The sequence below is a fragment of the Xyrauchen texanus genome, chromosome 1 (genome assembly GCF_025860055.1).
Source record: "Xyrauchen texanus isolate HMW12.3.18 chromosome 1, RBS_HiC_50CHRs, whole genome shotgun sequence".
In the NCBI taxonomy this organism is placed as follows: domain Eukaryota; kingdom Metazoa; phylum Chordata; class Actinopteri; order Cypriniformes; family Catostomidae; genus Xyrauchen; species Xyrauchen texanus.
Genome location: NC_068276.1, coordinates 11304892 through 11330446, shown reverse-complemented (window position 1 = coordinate 11330446; position 25555 = coordinate 11304892). Strand labels below are relative to the sequence as shown.

General features: G+C 39.1%; 1 protein-coding gene across 1 annotated transcript in view; it reads left to right on the top strand.

Moving 5' to 3' along the window:
- Positions 1–19166: 19166 nt before the first annotated feature.
- LOC127646280 (transmembrane channel-like protein 3) overlaps positions 19167–25555 on the top strand; it is a 30342-nt gene continuing 23953 nt past the window's right edge. The window contains exons 1-5 of the mRNA XM_052129801.1: positions 19167–19282; positions 20060–20206; positions 23417–23492; positions 24644–24725; positions 25144–25250. Of these exons, the coding sequence (XP_051985761.1) occupies positions 19167–19282; positions 20060–20206; positions 23417–23492; positions 24644–24725; positions 25144–25250 (528 nt within the window). The remainder of the gene's footprint in view (positions 19283–20059; positions 20207–23416; positions 23493–24643; positions 24726–25143; positions 25251–25555) is intronic.

Sequence of the window (25555 nt, the reverse complement as noted above, 5' to 3'; positions counted from 1 at the left end):
TTACACAATGGAGAAAGCATTGGTTGTGTCTGCTCGCACTGCACATACTCGACATGCTCGCATTTCCATGCTGTTTACTTCCCCTCCTCGCCAGACTTCACCGGGAGATTGCATGTGTGATATTTCTGTGTGATGATTTTCACATAAACAATTTTGTCATACAATAGAGAAAGTGCTTGTTGCGTTTACTTGCGTTACACATGCAGAACACTCACACGTACATCTACATTATGTGTAAACGTACATCTATAGCTAAAACAAGTCACTTCTTTTTGCCATTTTCCTTTGCTGTAAACAACGCGTGCTTCTGCGTTCGTCACTTCTCACCGGAGCTTACGCTACGCCTACTTAATACGGTGGAACTCGACTCTCTTGTGAACGGATTGGATTAGCATCTCTGTATCTGAATAGTTATGCTGATTGGATTAGGACTGGTAACAATCTAGAGTCTAGGGTGGGTTTCCTATGCCTGTATACATCATTTGCATGCTTTAAAGTTATCACCTGGGTGCTTTGTGTCTATCTCTAAGCACTGCCCTCTAAATGCATGTATAAATTACAATGTAAAGTTCCCTTAGTTAGATGTTGGTCCCTGCAGCTGCTGACAGCACGAATTTCTCAATAAAGAATCCTGCTTGAAGATACAACCGAGTCTCCTGGTCTTACCTTCTGAGTTTCCCACTCTCTAGAAGGATAAAAAGTTTACAACAGTTTTGGTGCCGAGACCCGGATAGAGCTACTCACCTGAATCCAGATTGAAACTTCAAGCTCAACAAAGATCTGACTGCATTCCAGCCTGAATCTTTCTTACAACCAAAGTTTGATTAGTGCTACTCTATCCAAAAGAACCTTTAAGACCAGTACAAATCCTCTGCGCCGTCAGAGAAGGGTTAACAGACAGCTGTAGGTTTGGTTAACTAAGTTATCCTCTAAAATTGTCTTTTTAGAGAAGATTAGCATTACGTGTTAATATTGGTTACCCTCTGTTGTTTTCAGGCAGGGAAGATTAGAATAAAAGGCTAATATTTTGTTTATCCTCTGTATCTGCAGAGAAGAATATTTGTTACCCTCTGTTTTTAGACAGAGAAGATTAGCATAAAGTGCTAGTAATTTGTGTTATCCTTTGCTTGGGTCAAAGAAGGTTAACAATAGTTGAACTGTGTTAACAAGTGTACCCTCTGTTGATCAGAGACGTTTTAGTGTTTGTTTGTGTGATAACAGAACAAAGAAAATCCACAAAATGTTTAAGAAAAGTGCTAGACTAATCCCCACAACTGAAAAAGGTGGTCTTGCGACTCCTTTGTGGTCAGATAGTGAATTCAAAACACTGTTAGGAGAACAACTGAACCTAATTGTCACTGAGAATGTTAGACAAGAACTAACTAAGAAATATGAGATTCATCCAGACAAGACTTGGTCAGTAGATGAGTGTAAAAAGGTACTAGGAGCAAGTATTCGCAAGAACAATGTGAAAGGCATTATCTGCTGCCACAGAGAATTTTGTTTAGCACTTGCTACACAACATTCTAAGCATAACTAAGAGCTAGAGAAAGATAACAAAGAGCTCCGTGCTAGAGTATCCTCTTTAACCAAGAAATTGAACCACAACAAAGCTGCAGAAAAAAACTGTTGTAGAAGAAGTTAATCAGCCAGATAACATTTTCCCTGACTTACAAAATTTCTTTGAAACAGATGTAGCTCTCCAATCCGTAACTGCTGTGCCTGTAAATTCGGTCAATGCGTGTGGTGCTAGGAGACGATCTCAGGGAATTGAGGGAACTGAAAGTGTTTCTACCAACTCTTCTGTTGTCCAAATACAAACTGTTGCAAAAGCGCTTGGAACTAAAGATATAGAGAGACTATCCCAGAGCTTACCATCTGCACGCACACAGTTCTCTGAATTTAGAAGAGCATTGATCAGCAAAATGCGTCTATATGACATGTCGTTTACAGAAGTCACACAGTTAATGTCACAAATTTTGACTGAATCTGAATTCAACAGTTTTGAATCTGCAGTGACTTCTGAACTACAACATGCCAGTAGAAGCGATGTGAGAGACGGTGTTTTGAAAATCCTAAAGAATATCCTAGGACCCAAAATAGATTGGTCTAGAATTACTAGCTGTGTACAAAAGAAAGAAGAAACTGTGAGTGAATATACTGAGAGGTTTTGTCAGTCAGCCGTAACTTACAGTGGAATAGTGGATGATTCTGAAAGTGTGCTCGATGACAAAGGACCACTAATTCGTATCTGGTCAGATAGCCTTGTAGCCGAATAGAAAAGAGCTTTGCCATTCCTAGATCTAACTTGGTCTAACAGAACTATCAGAAGTAATTTAGACAGGTTGGCTGCATGGGAAAGAGATGCTGATGTTAAAGCCAAAGTGAGAGTAGCAGCAGCAGCTACATTTAGCACAGCAAAACAAGAAAACAGGTGGTCTAAAAAAGAAGGCAAATGCCACTACTGTGGAAAATTAGGACATTGGGAGAAAGAGTGTAGGAAGAAGTTGCAAGATACAAAAAGAAATGCTATGCATAATTCTGCTCCTCCTCAGCCTGTTTACAACCCTGAAGCAGTTCCGCAAGTGTCCACTGAAACTTTAGGACAGCTCGTTCAGGCTCTTCTAAGAGCACAAAAAGACCAGGAAAAAAACTAATTGTTGGGGCTGTGAGTAGCTACCTTTCCCCTGTGATCCACCATAATGACAAAATAATTGTTGTGAAGGGTGGCATACAAGAGAAAGAGATTGATTTTTTGCTTGATACAGGTGCAGAAATTACAGTAATTCCTACAAAATTGGCTAAAGGAATGGTGTTAGGACATACTGTAAAAGTAAGTTGCCCTCACGCAGTGTCCGCATTAATAAGTCAAGCAAAAGTCACTTCTGTCACTTCCTCTCGTTGGGGAAATTGGTTAGCAACTCTCACAGCCCCGAACATTGTTTTCAGCGTGCACCAGTCACGAACCCATCCTCATGTATGATGTCTGCAATGACTGAAGTTTTGTTAGAGGATGAAGGAGAAATGACACACGATTGTGTTAAGTGGCACGGACCACATCAAGTGATGTTGATTACAGCAGCTGCAGTATTGTGTCATGGAAAGAAAACCTGGACTCATGTGTCACACTGCAAAGTTGTTCCCCCACCTACAGGGATAGGATAGGACACAGACCAGTGAGGAGCCCAGGGAAGAACCGAATGCAATATGCATCGGGGGACAAACCCTGTGGTGAAGACTCCCTCATAGGCCTTCCCCATCCACTAGTCCATCCTTACCTCACTGTTCTTTAGGTGTCAAAGGAATTATGAAATAGGGAAAGAAGGAACAACATTAGCAGACTCAGAAAAGGACACAACCCGGGTGTTTGAACAAATACTGCTCTACTGTCTTTTGTTTTAGGACACAACCCTGGTGTTTGAACAAATACTGCTCTACTGTCTTTTGTTTTTCTTTCTACCCTCTTTGCAGATACCACTTGATGGCTGTCCCGAGACCCATGGGCATCGACCTCCTCACCTGTGTATGAGGCCACAACTTCCAGAAAACAACTAGACCCACTGCCAAGCCCAGTATCACAAGAAGAAAAAAAAAATGAAAAAAAAAAAATACACAACACAGAGACTCACATACGGAATCTTCAGTCATCCATCAACATGATCAAGATTGTCACATTTCGAACCATCATGGACATCGCACAAAGTGTGGACTCCAGAAACAACATATTCTTAGAGCTGATGAATATGTCAAGAAGTGCCTTGTTTGCAGGAAAGGACGTTTGCATGCCACACGCACCCTCAGTAGGAGCAGGAATCCCATGGGTGGCACACCCTATCTCCAAATGTGACACGTGTACCTTCTTTGATCATCATACCAGTGGATTATACAACAAGGATACATGTCACAATGTAACAATTCCTCCACCCTCTCCATGTTGCATTCCTGGATTACCATCCTGCAACCTAACTTCAGCTCCTCCCATTATGACAGATCTACTTTTGCCAATGACTTTTCCTTGGTGTATGGAAAATTATGCTCCAGCCTCGACTCCCTTGGGTGAAATTCCTCGTGAACTTTGCAGCTTTGTGGTCAAAGTGAGAACAAAATCCCATGTAGACATTACTCCATCAGCAGGAAAAGAGGACAAAGACTTAGAAGAGTGTCTCCACAGGACACCATCCCTTCCAAAACTCTTGGCAATAAATCAGTGGTGTATGATTCCTCCACTGACTGGCATTTTTTGGTTATGTGGAACTTCTGTCTACAATATTCTACCCAGTCGATTCAATGGCAGGTGCACCCTGGTTTATGTTTTACTGGCTATCAGAGAAAATACACACTCCACCCCAAGCTCTACACATTTACAAAATTCACCACCTTCCACAAACAAAGAAGATGACTGCATTCCAGGACTCACTTGTGCACAAACATGGTGGTTGAGAACTCTTGGAGCAATAATCCCGTCTTATGGTGTCATGCAGGCCCTTGATCAAGTCAGAAGCTTATCAAATTCTGTACAGAAATTGGCCAATGATACGGCTTTGGCCCTTGGTAACATCAAGGACATTCTCGCTTCGCACAAGATAATGATCTTACAGAACAGAGTGGCCTTGGATTACATTCTAGCAACGCAAGGGGGAGCCTGCACCATTATCGGCCCCGAGTGCTGCACCGGTTTAATGGATCCAACAGAGAACTTGAACAAAATCCAACAAGACATTCTTGATCTTGCAGCAAATTTACATCAGATGACTGAAAATAATTCTTCATGGTTTGGAAACTTGCTAGGTAAACCCTGGCTGTGGATAAAGGAAATAGCAATTCTGCTGTTCTTTTTCCTACTGGTGTACTATTTATGCGTCCACAGTATCAAGTGTTTCATTCAACAAATGACTCAAGCACCTCACAAGAAAATAACAGTTCCAACCAGAAAAGATTATTACCCATAAGAAATTCACGGACCCTAATTGCATGTTTGTTCTGTGTCAGCATGCAATCACAGAAAAAACAACACAGAGCAAGTGCTATGTGCCTGTAACGATCACAAGTTACAAGAATGAACTTTTAAGTGTCTAAATTTTTATTTTGTGAGAGTTATTAGAACTCTCAAAGGGGAATTGTTGTATTACAAATTTATAAAATGTTAAACACAATCATATATATAAACTGGGAAAGTAGAGTAGACTGCATTTAGCATTTAAGGTATAAATGATAAATATATCAGCTGTTAGAAAGAGTATTCCAGCAAGAGATTTCCTTCCAGTTCTGTTCTCTATTGTAAATTAAATTAGTCAGACTACTGACAATCTCATCCTCTGTCTTTTAATGGCTATTGGAGCCCCAGCCCCACTCTCTAGAAGGATAAAAGTTTACAACAGCATGGACGGCTTTTACCGGAAGCCAGTGATTATAGTTAATAAAGTTAATAATATGGATATTTGTCTTACAAAAATGCATCGCTTCGAATTCAGAAGGCCTTTATTAACCCCCTGGAGCCGTATGGATTACTTTTTTGATGGATGGATGAAATCTAAGGGACCATTCACTCCCATTATAAAGCTTTGAAGAGCCAGGATATTTTTTTTATATAACTCTGATTGTGTTAGGCTGAAAGAAGAATATACACCTAGGATGGCTTGAGGGTGAGTTTTTTTTTCTTCACATTTTTAGGTGAACTAACCCTTTAATAAAACGTACTCGCATATTAAGAAGTCATAGGAACAATTTATTAATTTGTGGCCACGATATAAATTTAATTTCCCCCACAAGTCATGTGTGGGGCTCCGTACTTCGAAACCTTTACGAATCATTTGTTTTCAACCAATGATTCGGAGTGCTATCAAACTAGCCAAGCCACATGATTTCAGCAAACCAGGCTTCGTTACATCATAATGTTTCAAAACAGTTTTGAAACGTTTCGAAATATTTCGTGGTTACGCTAGGGGGCGTTGATCCCACAGTGAATCCATGAATCAGTGTTAAATGTAGGCTGTAGCTGATCTCCAGTCAGTTCAGCAATAACTTACGTAGGTGTATAAAATCAGACAGATTCAAGAATTTGACACAGAATTATCCTGTCGATCACATTGAGTTGTGTTCCCAATATAAAAAAAAAATTAAAATGTTTGTGAGACAGAAGTTTAAGAAAAGAAGATATTTTGTAACATTTAAAGAGATTTGTTTGTTTTACAAAAGGTGAATCTGGAATTTCAAATTTTTTACATGATAACGAGTCCATAAAGTAAACATCTTTTTTTTTTTATTATTTAGTCTCCTTATTTAAATTCATCAGGTATGCTGCTTAGAATAATGGTTAATGCATTTGTCATATTATTTTAAGGACTTGATGTATGAATTCTAGTCTCATACTGACCGAGAAATGTAAGGTGTTTTTCTCAAATGTTTATTTCATCTGTGAAAGTATAAATATTTTAGGGAAAAAAAGAAAACAATATGTGTTGTTTTATAATATATATATATATATATATATATATATATATATATATATATATATATATATATATATATATATATATATATATATGTTGATATTTGAAATAATTTTAAAACAGTAATCATAAAAAGGACAACTTATTTAAGAGGGTATCTGCTTATTACAGGATATTGTAGACAACCAGGAAAAATATATGACAAGCAGAGGGCGTATGTATTATTTATTACTCTGCTTTTGACTCGAGTCCTCTCATTGCGTTTACACACCTGTGACCAGCAGATGTCCTCAGCGTACAGTGTGTCGAACTCTTCGACACTTCAACAGTGAATAATTTCCCGAAGCAATTGGTTCAATTATTTCGACAAGCTTTGTTTCTGCCATCAGCTGGCACTTCTATCCATTTCACAGTCAAGGCCATTATAAAATGCCATATACAATGAGGGGCACATTAACATTACTTGATGACTAATTCAATCACTCTAATAAATATTGCATAGATTCTATTCCGCCCTAATCTAACTTTTAAATTTAATAATTTGAGAAAATAAAGGTAAATAGGATTAATCTTTCCCACTTCCTGCTCATGGTTAATGCAACAGTTTTATATTTTTAATTGAAAACAAACAATTTTGAAACAAACAATGTTTAAGTCTGTACAGTCACAGCTTCAACATGTCAACTCCATCATTCCCATTATGAATTTCTGTTAGAATTGTGGGACAAATCTTGGCATTTTAGTCATTTCATCAACTCATCAACAGAATTTTAAGAATAGTATGAAAATGAAAAGGAAAAAAAATGCATAGAATGTACAGTATTTTGTCACTAAACTCCCATTAATGAACACCATTATTAGATAATTAAAGACTTTACACTCTTGTTGGATGGATCAAATTGAAATAGCATGCATTTAGTGTGTCTGACGGAGTTGACACTAATGAGAGTATGATGTAAGTTGTGAAGTGAATAAATGTAAATTTTCAGATTTTTTTTTTATAAAAACCTGTTCCCTTATATTGCTCTTTAGCTGAGAGCTTTGTCTACAGGTATATCCATTTCAAATGAATTTAGTAAAAAAAAACTCAGATTTTTATCTCCACACACACACACACACACACAACACATTCAGATACTTGGACACATGAACATACAGCCTTGGCCAAAAGCAATTGGCAGTGACATACATTTAGTGTTTTGCAAAGTTTGCTGCTTCAGTATTTGTAGAAACTTTTTTTACATGTTTCTATTGTATACTGGTAAACAATTTCATAAGTTTTAAAGGCTTTTACTGGTAAAAACATTCAATATATGCAAAGATTCAATGTTTACAGTGTTGACCCTTGTTCTTCATAACCTCTGCAAATCGCTCTGGCATGCATTTTTTTAAATAAAAACCTGTAAACTCAGATTTTTATCTCCACACACACACACACACACACACAACACATTCAGATACTTGGACACATGAACAAACAGCCTTGGCCAAAAGTATTGGCAGTGACATAAATTTAGTGTTTTGCAAAGTTTGCTGCTTCAGTATTTGTAGATTTTCATGTTTACAGTGTTGACCCTTGTTCTTCATAACCTCTGCAAATCGCTCTGGCATGCTGGATAACAGCTTCTGGGCCAAATCCTGACAGATGGTGATCCATTCTTGCCTTATTAGTGCTCGTAGCTGATCACACTTTGTGGGCTTCTGCTTGTCCACTTGCCTTTTGAGGATTGACCACAGGTTCTCTATGGGATTTGGTTCCGGGGAGTTGCGGGGAGAAATATCAATGTAATGATCTTTGAGCCACTTCATTATCACTCTTGCCTTGTGACATGGTGATCCACCATGCTGGATAATGCACGGATCATCACCAAATTGCTCCTGGATCATTGGGAGAAGTTGCTCTTGCAGAACGTTTTGATACCATTCTTTAGTCATGGCAGTGATTTTGGGCAGAATTGTGAGAGAGCCCACTCCCTTAGATAAAAAGCAACCCCACACACTACACTCACTTGTCACTACAATCAACACAATGTCGAGTGAGTGACAGAAGGGGAACTAAATCTACTTATCAGCTAACATAGCATACTGATACACACATACAGCTACATACTGCTGAACTATACCAGACAGTTTACTGTTGCACTGCAGTTATGTTGCACTATTGTATGTTTTGTATGTCATATGTTGAACTATGAATAAGAAACCAGCGTATTTGCTAATAATTATCCTGTATACCTGACTTTAAGTATAAAGAGAAGATCGTTGAAATTATTTGAAAGTTACGAAGCAAGGTAACTTGCAATTCATCAGCATTAGCAGGCAAGATCAGGTTAACTAAAATTACACAGAACAATCCTTATGGCACTATATTTCACATGCTTTGCAATTATGTAAGTTCACCTGTCCAATAAGAAGAACGCCAATTCATGGTAAGTTTTGATCCCCAAAACCGAACGAAGGTACCTCCAGGAATCAAATGCCCTGCTGATATTCACTCTAGTTTTCACTCTATCAATTTCCCGCTTAGCCAGACTGGATTCAATAGATACATTTTAAAAAAATTTGCACATTGATAATAAATAAGAAAAAGATAAAAGAACAAATCTCATCCCAGGGCCTAAAGATGGCCAAAGTCATACTACAAGACTCACAGACTCAGGAGACTACAGCCCCTTTTTCCCTAATCCTCACCCCATGGTCAAATGATGGTTGTTTGCTCTGAGGGCTTCCATTGTCGTCAGCAGCTCTGACATATACTGGGTCCACTGTTGGTGGAAGCAGAGAAACTTTGTTTTTTGAAATCTTTGCAAATTTAAAAAAAATAAAAAACGACAAAATCACATGTACGTATGTATTCATAGCCTTTGCTCAATACTTTGTTGAAGTACCTCTGGCACCAATTACAGCCTCAAGTCTTTTTGTATAGGATACTACAAGCTTGGCACACCTATTTTTGGGCAGTTTCTCCCATTCTTCTTTGCAGGACCTCTCAAGCTCCTTCAGGTTGGATGGGCAGTGTCAGTGCACAGCCATTTTCAGATCTCTCTAGAGATGTTCAATCGGGTTCAAGTCTGGGCTCTGGCGGGCCACTCAAGGACATTCACAGAGTTGTCCTGTAGCCACTCCTTTATTATCTTGGCTGTGTGCTTAGTGTCGTTGTCCTGTTGGAAGATGAACCTTCACCCCAGTCTGAGGTCCAGAGCGCTCTGGACCAGGTTTTCATCAAGGATGTCTCTGAACATTGCTGCATTCATCTTTTCCTCGATCCTGACTAGTCTCTGAGTTCCTGCCGCTGAAAAACATCCCCACAGCATGATGCTGCCACTACCATGCTTCACTGTAGGGATGGTATTGTCAAGGTGATGAGCAGTGCCTGGTTTCCTCCAGACATGATGCTTGCCATTCAGGCCAAAGAGTTCAATATTTGTTTCATCAGACCAGAGAATTTTGTTTCTCATGGTCTGAGAGTCCTTCAGGTGCCTTTTGGCAAATTCCAGGCATGCTGTCATGTGCCTTTTACTGAGGAGTGGCTTCCGTCTGGCCACTCTACCACACAGGCCTTATTGGTGGAGTGCTGCAGAGATGGTTGTTCTTCTGGAAGGTTCTCCTCTCTCCACAGAGAAACACTGGAGCTCTGTCAGAGTGACCATCGGGTTCTTGGTCACCTCGCTGACTAAAACCCTTCTCCCCCGATTGCTCAGTTTGGCCGGGTGGCCAGCTCTAGGAAGAGTCCTGGTTATTCCAAACTTCTTCCATTTGCGGATGATGGCCACTGTGCTCATTCACATGCTGCTTCAATGCTGCATACATTTTTCTGTACCCTTCCCCAGATCTGTGCCTCGATATAATCCTGTCTCGGAGGTCCACAGACAATTACTTGGACCTCATAGCTTGGTTTGTGCTCTGACATGCACTGTTAACTGTGGGACCTTATATAGACAGGTGTGTGCCTTTCCAAATCATATTTTTAATACATATGCAAAGATTTCAAACAAACTTTTTTCACGTTGTCATTATCGGGTATTGTTTGTAGAATTGTGAGAAAAATTATTAATTTAATCCATTTTGGAATAAGGCTGTAACATAACAAATTGTTCTCCAACAAAATACTTTCTGGATGCACTGTATGTCACGCCCCCATCAGTCTCCCAGTTCTCCACTATCATCCGGTCTCATTCATCAGCACTAATCCCATCATTGGCATCACATGTCACACACTAATCAAGGACTCTATTTATACTCACCACTTTCCTTCACAAGAGTCTCTGGAGGAGCGGCGTGCACTGCTGGAGGAAGAGTCTCTGGGGGAGCAGGTGGAGCTGTGGAAGACACTGTGGGCAGAGCCGTGGAAGACTCTGTGGGCGGAGACGGAGAGGCTCGAAAAAGGTCAGGCATAACCATGGAAGGCCATGGAAGGCAGAGCTATGGAAGGCGGAGCCATAGGAGGCTCGAGGGGTGAAGCCATGGAAGGTTTAGCCATGGGAGGCTCGAGGGGCGAAGCAATGGAAGGCTGAGACTTTAGAGGCTCGGGAGTAAGAGTCCTGGATGACTCTATTGGAAACAACCTTGTGGTCGTTAGCAAGGGCAGAGATTGGGAACGACCTCCTTGGTAGTGAACTCGAGGCTCGAAAAAAGTCAGGCACAGCCATGGAAGGCCATGGCAGGCGTGAGCATTGGCTCGTTGGCCGTGGCAGGCATGGGCGCTGGCTTGTTGGCTGTGGCAGGCGTGGGCATTGGCTCGTTGGCTGTAGCAGGCGTGGGCATTGGCTCGTTGGCAGTGGCAGGCGTGGGCGCTGGCTCGTTGACTGTGGAATGCTTGGACGAGGGAGGAGGAGATGCAGGTTTTGGCCCGAGGTTCCCACCATAATCCACTGTGTAAAGGGATTCCAGTTCCACAGCCATCTCCACATATGCAGAGCATCCAGTGAGGATCAGCCAGAGGCATCAGTTCCTTCAGTGCACTATTCAAACTGGTCCGAAAGAAAACCACCAGACAGCCATATGAATAGTGCACTAAATATGCTAGCTCTAAAACATCACAGACAAAATTCTGACAGCTGCTAGATACATTTTTGGTCAGTCATTCTGTGACAAGGAAGGCGAGGAATGGGGATCTAAATGCAGCTTTTAATGAAACAAAAGATAAACAAAGAACTCAGAATAGAATAAAACAAAACACAGGGAACCAGGCACAGTTTCTTTATGTTAGTAAAAAAGAATTGAATACATTTTCTTCCTCTTTGTTCTTTTATGGTAAAACTATCCTACTCAAATGCATGTGACATAAAATAAATAGAATTATGTTGAAAGTAAACAAAAAATTATCAGATTAGATCACCCCAAAAATTTAATCTACAAGATTGCGTTACTGATTAAATTTTTTGTCATGTAATTTGTAATCAGTACCGAATTACAATTCACAAGTAATCCGCACAGCACTCTTGTGTTGAATAAACTGCTTTTTGTGAGGACACAGTGTGCATACATGTGAAATTTACTATGATAAAATAGCTGTTTTATAAGAGAGGACATTGACAGTTTTGCAACAGGAAGTTTACAGTTTAGTACTCTACGATAAGCTTAATCAAATTATTGACAACAATGAATTGATTATCAATTATTCATTAACATCTCTAATTCCACAAAATAATACATATTTTATTTTAGTCTTATAGGGTTACCTTATTAACAGCTAATGTCTACTTTTAACATATCCCCTTGTCTGTCTCCTATACAAAGGCCTTGACTAAAATCTGAAACATTTCTGAAAAACTTTCCAACATGCTGCTTTTAAGGTGGAGTAATTTTATTACATCTTCCCTCTTGACATTTGATTGGGCTCTTGACACCTGCTGTGACCTTCTTCATCTTTGATTGGTTTAATTGTTACTCCATTGTTTATAAAGTTAAAAGTATTTACATAAAATTATCATATATGTAATTTCAATAATCTGTTTTATTGTTGTTTTATTTCTCTTCTTCCAGATTACTGGATTGTAAACCTTGGCTATGGAGGACCAAAACATTAACCACCCCTATAATCAAAGAGGGACGAAGAAATACAGAAATGAATTAAATATAAAATTTCAGTAAATAGAAGAATAAAAGAGAGAATTTTATAAATTGTATTTTTTTTTTTTTTAAATACACTAATAAATTATTGTAGATATGGAGAAATAAAGCATTACAAAAATATTTTTTTAATTGACTATTGTGAAAATTGAAAAATGAATATTGTTTCATTTTATTTTTCATATGTGATTGGGACATTCTCCTTTGGTTCATGTAGGCTCTGATCCCAGCATTCACCACAATCTTGAAGATTTTTGACCATGTATTGTATTGGCATTGTTTAATCCTCACCTTCACTTTGTAATCATCTCTTTTTGACAAGCGTTCTCTTTAACCTCTCATGGAACATTAAAATGCATAGACAGACCTTATCATATCTCTAATTTATTGTGCTTGTTCTAGCTGTGCACTACCAGATACAGTTGGACCTTGAGAACCTTGTACAGGATTTACAGAGGGACATGCAATTTCTGTTTTGCACTGACATTGGTTTTACAGTATTACAACTCCATAATAGAGTATGGGCAGGTTTAATAGTCTCTCAGACATATAATAATGGCTGAACCCACTCTTGTGGATAGCTAACCACTCTCACTCTCATCTACAATGGCATTTTCTGTGGGTCAATACAGTAATAGGTATGATGATACAGTAAAAGATTAGTATGAATATGACCTTGGACTTACCCTAAGGATGATTACTTATTCCTTCTACATAATTTACCTTTACGTTTTTGTTTTACATAATAGTGATCACAATTGCCAAACTTCATATACAGTTTAGAGTAATACAAGAAAACAGTAAAACTGTGAATGGTATTGCTATATTTGTCATATATTGTCATCAGAATGTATACAATTTTATTATTTCAGAAAAATATATTGTTTACTTTTTGGTGTGGTAACTGATATTATAATAAGACTGGAGTGATGACCGATGTTATGTTTTGGACGGAATCATTTTACATTTCTTTTTCACCAAAGCTCTAATGCAGTCAATAAGCCTCATTGATTTGTTTTTATTGGGTTAAATGTTAAATTGAAACAAAACCTCTGGGACAGTAGTCCGTTGTGTTTGAGGGCTCAAAATAGACACTCTATTGTGAAAATAAAACAAAACTCAAACTCATGTAGGCTCAATAAACATATGTAGTGCTAATGTTAGGCTTTAATAAAGCAATAAGCCGTAAGAGGCCATACATTTCATTGATTTTAGTCAAAGTGCCATACTTGCAGGTGTTAAAATCCTACAAGGTCTTTAGGACAGGATTTTATTCTGCTTCCTACTGTCAGAATTTAAGTGATGCAGGGAAATTGTTGAACCCAAATGCAGGGATATTTATTAACTGAAGATAAAAAAAATTAAATAAAAAAAAAAAACAGGAACAGAAGAAAACCAAAGAAGAGGTTTTTAGATTTTCAACGATAAGATTAGACAATGAAGAGGAGGAGTATATACAGCCTCCTGGTGATAAGATGACTGAGAACACGTGTTGCTAATGAGTGATGAGGCTCAGAAGACCGGAGAGTTCATGTGACAGCAGAGGAAGAAGAGACATTTGGGGGCATGACACCCCCCACCCCCCATTATCCAGATGTCCAGATCCTCTGACGCCGAGGTCAGACGCCGAGGTCAACCCCGTCCACGAGGAGCAGGATGGTCCGGGTGGTTCCGATAGAAGTCTTTGAGCAGACTTGGGTCATGGATGTCATCTCGAGGGACCCATGATTGCTCCTCTAGGTTGGACCCCTCCCAATCAACGAGGTACTCCAGCTTTCTTAGTAGACGGCGGAAATCGTAGCGGCAGAGGTGGAGCACGATCCTCATCAGTCTCTGAGGAAGAAAGAGAGGGCAGAAAAGCTTGAGTAAGGAAACATGATTTGTAGGTGTAATTCAGTACAGTGGGGGAAGTGACTTGCAGTAAGTGACTGGTTACTTTGTTGTGTAATGGTGAAGGGCCCAATATATTGTGGAAGATGAGTGTCCCTGGTGGAGAGCCACACCTTCTGGCCAGGTTTTTAAGCAGGTTGATCAGAACATCGAGTGTTAGCCTGCTGCTTTTGGCGACGAACTGCTCGCTGAAGATGTTTGTGAACAGCATTCTACATCCGCTCGCTAGTTCTGAACCAATGGTTGACCACGATGACTTCTGAGGTCTCTCCATACCAAGGAAGCAAAGAGGGTTGAAAACCAAGAATACACTAAAAGGAGTCCAGTAGAAGGATGGTGCAGAGTATTCTGTAAGTATTTCGCCCAGGGGAGAAAGCGACTCCACTCATCCTGGTTCTTACTACAGTAGGTTCTGAGGAACTAACCTATCGCCAGGATCTTAATCTCCATCAGACCATATGTCTGAGGGTGGTAACCTGGTGAGAGGCTGGTGGAGATTCCCAGGAGGCAGAAGAAAGCCTTCCATACTTGTGATGTAAACTCTGACCTCTGTCTGACCCTGTGTCCTCCGGGAGACCATATTTATGGAAGACATGTTAGAAAAGTGTCTCTACAGTGTCTAGTGCAGTGGCAGAGGAACCAGATGACAGGCCTTGGAGAATCGACCCACTTCCACTAGTATGGCCCTTGGACAGGAGACGGTCTGTGATAAAATCTACCCCCATGTGGTACCACGGTCTTCGGTGCACATGTAAGGGCTGAAGTTTCCAGGCTGGGAGATGGCAAGGCACCTTAGAATTTGCACAGTCTGGGAAAGCATGCACGTAGGCATTGACAACACGAATGAGATGGGGCCACCAATAATGGTACGGACTAGGGCAATAATGTGTGTTATGCCTGGGTGCCCTGACCTAGGTCAAGCCAGTCGAGAAGTTTGTGGTGTAGGGAGGCAGGAATATAGGTGCATCCTGGTGGGCAGGTGGCTGGAGAAGGCTCAGTGGCAGTAGCTTGGGCAATTTGCTGGCCAGATCCCATTGTATGGGACCAGGATTGAGGGAGGGAGGATGGATTCAGGTGATGAGGAGCTGTGATCTTGTGCATGGAGTCAGGAAAGGATGTCGGGTTTAAGGTTTTTGGTGCCAGGTCGATAGGTGACAGTGAACTGGAAATAGGGGAAGAACAGAGACCAACATGCTTGACAGGGGTTCAGACATTTAGCAGAATGTAGATATTCCAAGTTTTGATGGTCAGTAATAACCTGGAATGGGTATAGGTCTCCCTGTAGAGAGGCTCTGAATCAGGGAGCCCTATACCCAGGGAGCCCCATTAGGGAGCCCTATCTCATTCTTGTAGAAGACTGGAAGATGGAGGGGCCATCACCAGACCATACGGCATGACACAGTACTCATAGTGACCACTGGAGGAGATAAAGGCAGCCTTCCATTCATCACACTCACGAATGTGATTGTACCAGACCAGGTAGGTCCAGTTTCTAGAAGATGGTGGCACCACTCTGAAGTTCAAGTACAGATGGTACAAGGGGTAGAGGATATTTAAATTTCATAGCAATCTCGTTCAAAGACCAGTAGTCAATACATGTCGAAGTCCCCCATCCTTCTTATCTATGAAGAAGCAGGAGGCCACTGGTGAAGTGTACGGATGGATGTAACCCTGATTCAGAGCCTCTCTGATGTAATCCTTCATAGCTCGTTGTTCGGGAAGTGATAGAGGATACACTCGTCCATGAGGAAGTGGGGCACCAGGCAGCAACTCAATAATACAGTCCCAGTGCCTATGTGGTGGTAATTGGGATGCACTCTGGGGACTGAAAATGTTCATAAAATCCTTGTATTCAGGCAATATGGAGATGGACTGAACAATGTCAGGGCTCTCAATGGAGGTGGTATTACATGACAACTCACTGACCGGTTTATCAAGAGATACAGTACTGCGAGGACGGGAGAGACAGTCAGTAAAGCATCGTTCGCTCCAGGCACATACCTCTCCGCTAGACCAAGAGATGATGGGGTTGTGATGCACCAGCCAGGGTAATCCCAGGACAATGTCCACAGTAGAGTATTCAAGGATGTGTAGAGCCATTAATTTGGAGTGAAGGGTGTCAACTTGAAGAGAAATGGTTTCAGTCTGCTGGATGATGAATCCAGAGCCAGTGGGTTTTCCAACTATGGAGCCGATCAGGAGAGGTGCGGGGCATGGTTTTCCCTGGAGGTGGAGTTCTGGGAGGAGCAAACTAGCGACGAAGTTCTTGGCTTTATGACTTTAAGCAGGAGAGATTTATTGTATACAGTAGTACAAGCTTACAGATATATGAGGTGGGCAGGAGGATAGAAGGCGTTCCGCCACTCAACAATATAGACAGATTTGCTGTTCCTGTCTCTGCTTCCGTTCTACCGGTGACAGTCGAGTGGAGCTGAGCTGCACGGGTTCTTCATTAGTCAGAGCGGAGAGGGAAATAAATGAGCTGGAGGATGGCAACTCTCCTCGAGAGAATTGTTCGATCCGCATGAAATCATCTCTCTCTGCAAGCTGTAACTGGAGCGATCCATTCATCCCCTGGTGGTAAGATGTGATGAGTACTGGTTCGTTTTAGTTACTAATGTGTGGAATCTGAGTGCATAATCCACTACAGATAGATTGCCTTGTCGGAGATGAGTTGCTCGCTGGCGTGGGAGCCTCCTGCTGGATGTTCAAATACCTCTCTGAAATGTGACATGAAGTTGCTGAAGGATTGAATAACAGGTCCTCCATGATTCCAAATGGTAGATTCTTCCCAGACAGGAGAGAAATTATGTAAGCAACTTTAGATTTCTATGTGGGGAAACGATCTTGTTGCAACTCGAAGGCAAGCAAGTCCGGGGAGCCAGATTAGCTAGCTGGAGTAGCAAATGACCTGGATTGTAACAGAACAGGCGATGAGAGGGGCGGGGGAGCTGGAGTGGAAGCTGTTTGTGGTGTGGTGGCGGCACTTTCTCCATCGGACGAAGAGGCTATTGAAGCAGACAGTGCACATAACAGAGTATTCAATTATGTTTCAATCTGACGTAGTACATCTTTGTGTCGTTGACTAATTTGCCCCTGAGCCATGAGGGTGTGCTTGATGGAATAGGTTCATGTTATGGTCTAATCTAAATTGAAAAAGCACACAGAAGATCTATGAACCCAAATGCAGTGACATTTATTAACTAAAGTTTTAAAAAAATCACAGGAATGAAAAAACAATGGTAAATAGAACAGACAAAACTAGCACGTATGAAACTAAAGTCACGCAAAAAGGCTGGTGAGGTCTTTAGCTTGTCAACAATGAGACTAGACAATGAAGTGAGGAGTGGAGTAGTATATTTCGAGTCCTGGTAATGAGATGACCAGGTGTTGCTAATAAGTGATGAGGCTCAAAAGAACGGGAAGTAAGATCGTGTGACAGCAAAAGATAGAGAGACTGATGGGGCGGGACACCTGCTTTTTCCTTTACTGAATAAATGTGACTTCATGATTAACATTCATGGATGTGTTTAGATATGAAATGCCAGAGTGGAATCAATGTTAATACAGTGAATAAATATTAAGAACTATTTTGAAGTTACAAAAAACTCTTTCTTCAATCTGTTTGTATATTTCATTATCATTTATTGCAGTTAAAACACTTTTGATAAAACTCTTTGGTGTTCTATATGTGCAGAGTCCTTTTACCTGAAACAGATATTTTTCCTTAGATGTCCTATAAAAGAATATAAATTAGGGCAGGACAGTCAACATAACTTTAATGATGTAACTGAACTTAAAACAACATAAAACAATCATAAACACACACAGTGCAGCCATGTGTGTGTCTCTTTCCCAAACTGGCGTCTGATGCCTCTTTATCTCTCTCTCCCACTGATTAATTTAGTCTGTGCACCCTAACGGTGCTAATTCAACATCCTGAGGGGCGTGGCAAATTCAATTAAAATTCACAATCATAAATTTAAAGGAACCAATTCTTAAATTCTGTATTTTGATTCCTCTTGGTACAGAAGCCGTTATGTTGTTTCAGAGTGTTCCAGTACCCTACAATCCACCATATTATGCTGACTCAACATCAAGTGGCATTTCCGCATCGCTCCAGCGTATTTACCTTCAACTGTAGCATGACCGGAAGTGTGCTGCATCAGCAGCATGGAAGAATTGGTTTTGAATCCTGAGTTGAAACCAGGTAGTAATCATGATCGCATAAACGATAACAAGCACAATTGGGCGGTTGCATTTTTCCTTCTAAAATAACATTTTTACTCCACTGATGTTTGGTTTAGGTTTGGGGGGTACAGTTTATAAAATATGCATTCCATTTTAACTGTATTACAGCCTGTAGAGCTGAAAACAACTCGCTTCACAACTTGCATTTGGCGCTCCTCTATGGACATTAAACCCAGAAAATAGAGTTGCCCAACATTTTTGTTAAAGAAAAGTCAACCTACTATTTCAGACTCCACTGTGAGATCAGTCTGAATTTGTATTAGCCTCTTATTCTAACACGTTGCAGCTCTTGCTCTGTCCCTTTAAGAGGTCCGTTCAGCTGTCATTGGAGTGATAGTATGGGCTTAAACTCCCGTGGTGGAGGGGCTTAGCGCAGCACTCCAGTAAAGCATCCAATCAGGCAGGTAGCACTCCTCAGTCTTGGTCCACCCAGTGTCCCTTCAGCAACACTACCACAGATGAGATGTGCTCATTAAACTCTGCTGAAAGTTTTGCAGTTGAGATATGAGTATAATGGCAGAACCAGCAACAATAACCAGACCTCTGATATCTTCTAAGCGACACAAAAGCACAAGGAAGAATTCAAGAAGGATTTATTCCCCATACCAGGAGGATAATGGGTGAGTGTGCTCTTTTACCAACCCTGATAGCCTTTTGAACTAACTACTCTTAAGTTATATTGACTGATTTCACACCTGACACCCACAGACTATTGTATTCAGTCTCTTAGGTCATATTTTTGATATTTTTTATTATTTACATTTTTATTTGTAATATTTATGCTGTGCAGCATCCAGGTATTTGGGCTGCGAAACAGAATATTATTTGCCTGTTACTCTGTTTAAAGTAAAATAATCTTCCAAATTTAATTAAGATTAGGACCTTTTTTTTAATATATAAATTCTTCTGCATTCTTGTTATTTTAAGTCAGGATTCCATTAAGGAATTTGAAATATGCACACATACATGCTGTACATGCAATGGTCTTTTTTTGTATGTACTGTATGTTGATCAGTTGCTTTGCTTATGTAGTAATCATTACTCTTTTCTAATTATGCCTTAGGATTATTACCCATGTAGCTTATAACAAATTTGCAATCATTTATCATTTTTGTAGATTCATATAAATACATTATCAAATAAAGCTAAATGGTTGTAAAGCTATTTCATTATTTTCCACAGTGTGTCTGTATTTACATATTTAGAAACATCAAATGTTGTAATAGTTGATTGCAAGTAATAATATTTTTTCTACATCCTCTTGAATTTTGCCTTTTCTTATTTTCTTTTGATACCCTATGAAGTTGCATGATGGTTTGAGAAGTACTGTATAAATGAAAAGCCAACTAAGTTACTATAAAATAAAGCGATCATTGATCTCTTTGGTTGTGTTTCAGACTGTCTGATGATGAGGATAAGGATGGAGAGAGAGTAGACAGTACTGATCCAGAGGAGATGTTCCAGAACATTCAGCTACAGAAGGAAATAATTGCCAACATTCGAACCAAACCTTGGCCAATACGACGCAAGCTAAAAGTGCTTAAGTAAGACACCACCAATTATAATTCATAGCAATATCAACAGAATTCCTGAAATTATTAAGAAGGGAGTTGAATTGTTCTCTAGTGGGCCAGTGTGAATGGCGTATATAAAAAATAAGGATAAAGGATAAATACATTTTATAAAATATATACATTGTTTAAAATATCTGTAAGTTGAATGGTAAAAGAATGTAAAATTGCTACAGTAAAATTTTTTTTTTACCTTAACATATACAGTAAAAAATTATAATATATTTAACAAGACAATATATGACAATACATGTAATTTTACGGTATAATATTGTTTTAGAAAAAGTATTTTTAGAACTTAAATGTGGGATTTTATTGCATAATTAACAGTAAAAATTTATTTTTTGTTTAACAAGAGAATACGCTTTAAGGTAATCTATTGTTAAATTAAGGGGGAAAAACATACCAGTATGCCAGTACTTGACCCATCACATTTCATTATGTTTTATGGGAATAATTGTGTTTCTTCTTTTAGTGTTTTTAGTTTTGTACACTGGGGTGTTCAGGAAAACACACACACACACACACACACACACACACACACACACACACACACACAGACACACATAAATATATATATACTGTATATATGTATGTATATTCTGTCTATCTGTCTGTGTGTGTGTGTGTGTGTGTGTGTGTGTGTGTGTGTGTGTGTGTAGTGTGTGTGTGTGTGTGTGTAATATATGCAGATAATATAATTCATAAGGCCTATCACTGACATGTTATGCACCGTTTTCTTGAGCTTAAGCCAATTGGGATAGCAGCTATTTCATGATGCTACAAAGTATGTGATGTTTGTGAGAAAGATTTATTGTGTAAATAAGAAGAATTAAAAGATGCGGATGGCAATTTCATTCCATTATGGCCATTAGCCTACTTAAAAACAATATTACAATTTTTTGAAACTGATGATAATGGTGTAAAAAAAAACATCCATGCATTAAACCCACAAGGTAAATAACAATTAACTTTCAGTGCTTGAAAGCAGACACCATAGTTACTACACAATGCATCAACAAATTAAATTGGCTGAGTAATTGTTTAATTAGCCCGACCAGGACTTTCTCATTTTACTGGGTTATCATTTGTTGCAGCTTCGGGTCAGGGATGCACAAAATGATTAGGGTTATACGAAGAGCAGGTGTGGTTATTTTAGTGTGTAAACAAACATTGACTATTCATGCAAAGCACTGAGTGAACGCTGCACTTACACTACAATTAATGTCTGACTTAAATATTACATGTTGATTCATAATTGTTTGAATGCTTATTCATGAGAGAAAAGCACATAAGCTATCAGTATTATTTTATATCAAGGTTTCTTAATGTTTGCATTGACCCTAATATCCAAAGATGATAATGATCCAACTGATGCTTTTATTATCACATTTATCTATGCGATTAGTTACAATAACTGGCAGGTTTATGTCTTATGGTGCATGGAAGTAATGCATGCTAAATTTAATGAGTCTTCTAATCTTTGGGTGAGTGCCCATGCATAAGCCAATCTTCAAAAAAAGATACAAAATAACTAAATAATAATAATAATAACCCTGTATTTGAATTTTTGTTTGCTTTCCCTATTATCAAGTCAATTAATTTTATTAGTTTATATAAATTATGCCAAAAGCCTTATTTTTTTGCCTTTGATTAAATGTTTTATTATTTTAGAAACCTGGGAAGTGCCTGTTTAAATGGGTAAAGCATCTATTAAGAGCAAACGTTAATAAAAGTGTGCTAAGGCAGGGCCAGTCCTAGCATTTTTGGGGCCCTAAGCAGATTCTCAAAATAGGGCCCCCCTACCTTCAAGTACATCTATAAATTGTGCAAATAAAAGTTGATTTATTTAAAAGCGTAAAGCTTAAAAATGTAAAACTGTCGAGGCCTGGGTAGCTCAGCAATTATTGACGCTGACTACCACACCTGGAGTCACAAGTTCAAATCCAGGTCTTGCTGAGTGACTCCAGCCAGGATTCCTAAGCAACCAATTGGCCCAGTTGCTAGAGTGGGTAGAGTCACGTTGGGTTAACCTTCTCGTGGTCGCTATAATGTGGTTCTCACTCTGGGTGGGGCACGTGGTGAGTTGTGCATGGACGCCGTGGAGAATAGCATGAAGCCTCCACACGCTAGGTCTCCACGGTAATGCGCTCAACAATCTTGCTGTGAATAGTGGCCTTTGCCACTATGGTCTTTGCACCCTGGTGTATAATAAAACAGTATATCATCTGATAAGTAGGCAATTGTGACTGAACTTAACTATATTGCTGGTAGCGGGAAGAAACACCTGATGTATCAGTGTCACATAATGGTACCTCGTCACTGTTTTCTTCAAACGCCGAGAGCGTATTTAGAGAGAGCGGTTTCTTCAGTTTCAGGAAACGTGTTACCGTGACCCTCGTTCCGCTGGCCCATGAGATGCCGAGCCACTAAAATCCACACGTTTCATACCGTGTGTGCGTGTGCCTGTCCACCCCCTTCTCAGCACTGCCTAACCTTTAGCAATCACGACAAAAATGCAGGGTTTATTTTCAGTGATATCACAGTCCCCTCAGACACTTTATTTAGACCTTTTTTTTTTATTTCTGATGGCGTGTAGTGTATGTCTTTGCTAGCATAGATTGATACAAGGAAACTACTGAACTTGGCAAAAGGTGGTCTCAAACCCAGATCACCTACACAAATAACCAACTGTCTTACTAATGTTGCCACATCATATCTTAGGCTGAGAGAGGTCAAATTCACATACTTATCTCTCCATGTCTTCAAAGCGTATGCAATATTTTTAATAGTTTTGACTGGTTCCATTGGACTATTGGCATGCAAATAGCAAGTCTGTGTGCCCAGTGCTATTTCCACTTATTGAAAATAATTATATGGCTATACTAAACCAGTGGTAAGGGGGTCCCTGGGGGATGCGGGGTCCCTATGCAGTGGCATATGTCACTTATAAGGCAAGGCCGACTCTGAGATAAGGTTCACAGAACAGAAAAGCCTTCTATTAATGGCTTTATTATCTCCTACCTCTGCTGTATATTCTAAATAAATAAATAATAAATTGTGTGAATTATCCGAATTGCTAAAGCTCACAGTTTTTGTGTGTGTGTGTGTGTGTGTGTGTGTGTGTGTGTGTGTGTGTGTGTGTGTGTGTGTGTGTGTGTGTGTGTGTGTGTGTGTGTTTAGGCAGGCCAGAGAGATTGTTCTGCAGTATGAAGGCAGACTGACCAGGACACGTGGTTACCAGGCAGCTGGGGCAGATGTAAGTTTTATGCAACCTTATAGCAATTAACTTTTATTGGGTACTTTTTTGTTATATAAGTTCACCTTTTCAGCCTCAGACAAAATGTTTTTTACTTTGCAGCTCTCACGCAAACACGTTTTGCATGCATGTAGCTTGGAGCATTATTTATTGTGTTTGTTTAGGCAAGCACATACAGGAGTTTTTAAATGTTGTAACTTGCCCTGCATAATTTGTGCTATACATTAATGTAATTTCAAATCATTCCGCTTGTTGAGGGGTATGTAAGTAATTGGAGTTACAGTTTTTGCCTGCTAAATGATAAAATAGTTGGAAAAAATGTCATAGACTCACACTGAAGGAGGCACCCGAACCATATCAAAGGACCAGATTTCCATTGAGACTTGAGGGTGGTCTCTTTTGACTTGGGCCAATAAGCAACCACCCAGAACACCTTCGCAACCACCTAGAAATGAAAAATCAAGTTATTTTCAATATCATTCAAATTTAGCATTTAAATATGAACCCTCTCGAGACAAACTTCTTTCAACCACCTTTAAGAATTTTAATTTAAGGAAGTCTGTTATCTATGTAATGAGGCAATCTCTGATGTTACTCTACATTTGTTTTGTTTTTATTCAGTATATATATATTTAGCTTCTCTCCATTTCTCTTGAATTTTTCTGTCAGCACTGTGTTTATGAGATCTTCAGGTTCTGCATCTCTCTGCCTCAGCAGCAATCCTCATCTGCTCACAGACGCTGCACTAAAATTGATGGCCTGTTGTTATAGCCTGCTTTAATTAAAATGTCCAATGGCATTCGCCCAAGGCTGCCCAAGCTCCATAAAAATTAATTGACTTTTTAGCAAGTGGATTTGATGAATTATTAATTCTGATTATGGCTTTCATGGAAGATTAAAATCAAATACCCATGCATATTGATTTAACTAATGTATGCATTTATATTTTCTCGCTATCATCTTATAAATGCACAGGTCTAACAGATTCTTGAATTTTTGTATTTATTCATTCATTTAATTGTGAATCCTTCTAGTTGCATTTAAATGTCCTAATCAAACTTTTGCCTAGGTGAAAATGTTAGCTTCAGTTGTTGTCTTTAGCATGATGGTTTTGTTCTCTTGTGATCACACATTTTGTGTTACATTTACAGTTTCTAAAGAAGATTTCAAGAATCCTCTACAACATTGTTGTTCTGTTCATTCCGTGGGAAATGAGGATTAAAAAAATTGAAAGTTAGTAACACAACATACTATTATTTATTGCTATGTAAAAAAAACAACAAAAAAAGAAAATACGAAAAATGTAAATTTCATGTTGATAGGGTAAAGGAACATGAATGATTGTTTGTTTACAAATGTAAATAATGTAGACATACAGTGCTGTTCACAGCATATTATTATAATGATGCATTTCCAATTAAAAACAGGAAATGTAATAAGAAATCTTGTAAGGTGGAATTTGATAATTTGGGAATTTGTGAAAAGTGGTCATTACATACAAAAATGAGTGGCGAGTTATTACATTTTAACGAAATATTACAAATACAAAGTTATATACATATAGAGTTATTTGTTAGAACACATATAATAACATGATATGCTAAATCTGTTATTCATCTTACTGTATTAAATGCATATGTTATTTTTGAAGGTCACTTTGGTTCAGGAGTTGCCTCTTATTTCATATTTCTGCGATGGCTGTTTGGCATCAATATTGTCCTCACTCTTTTGACTGGAGCATTTATTGTATTGCCTGAGGTTAGTTTGCACTGCATTCTTTCTCAAAAGTAGTTAGTGTACTCTATATTCAAATCTGAATCTAATTAAAAATAGCTGAATCAAAGTCTCATGACATTTCTAACTATTTGAATGTACATTATCTAACGATTATACATAGCATTATGCTCCTTTAACAGAAGTTTTAATTATCTCTGTAAGAATGTACAGTTATGCACACATTTTTCCTAGCATCATTAGTTTATGACAGCATCTTTCATTAAACACATTTCTTAGTAAGGCCATTTCTTTCAGTAAGGCCATTTCTTAGACAGGTATTTTATCTG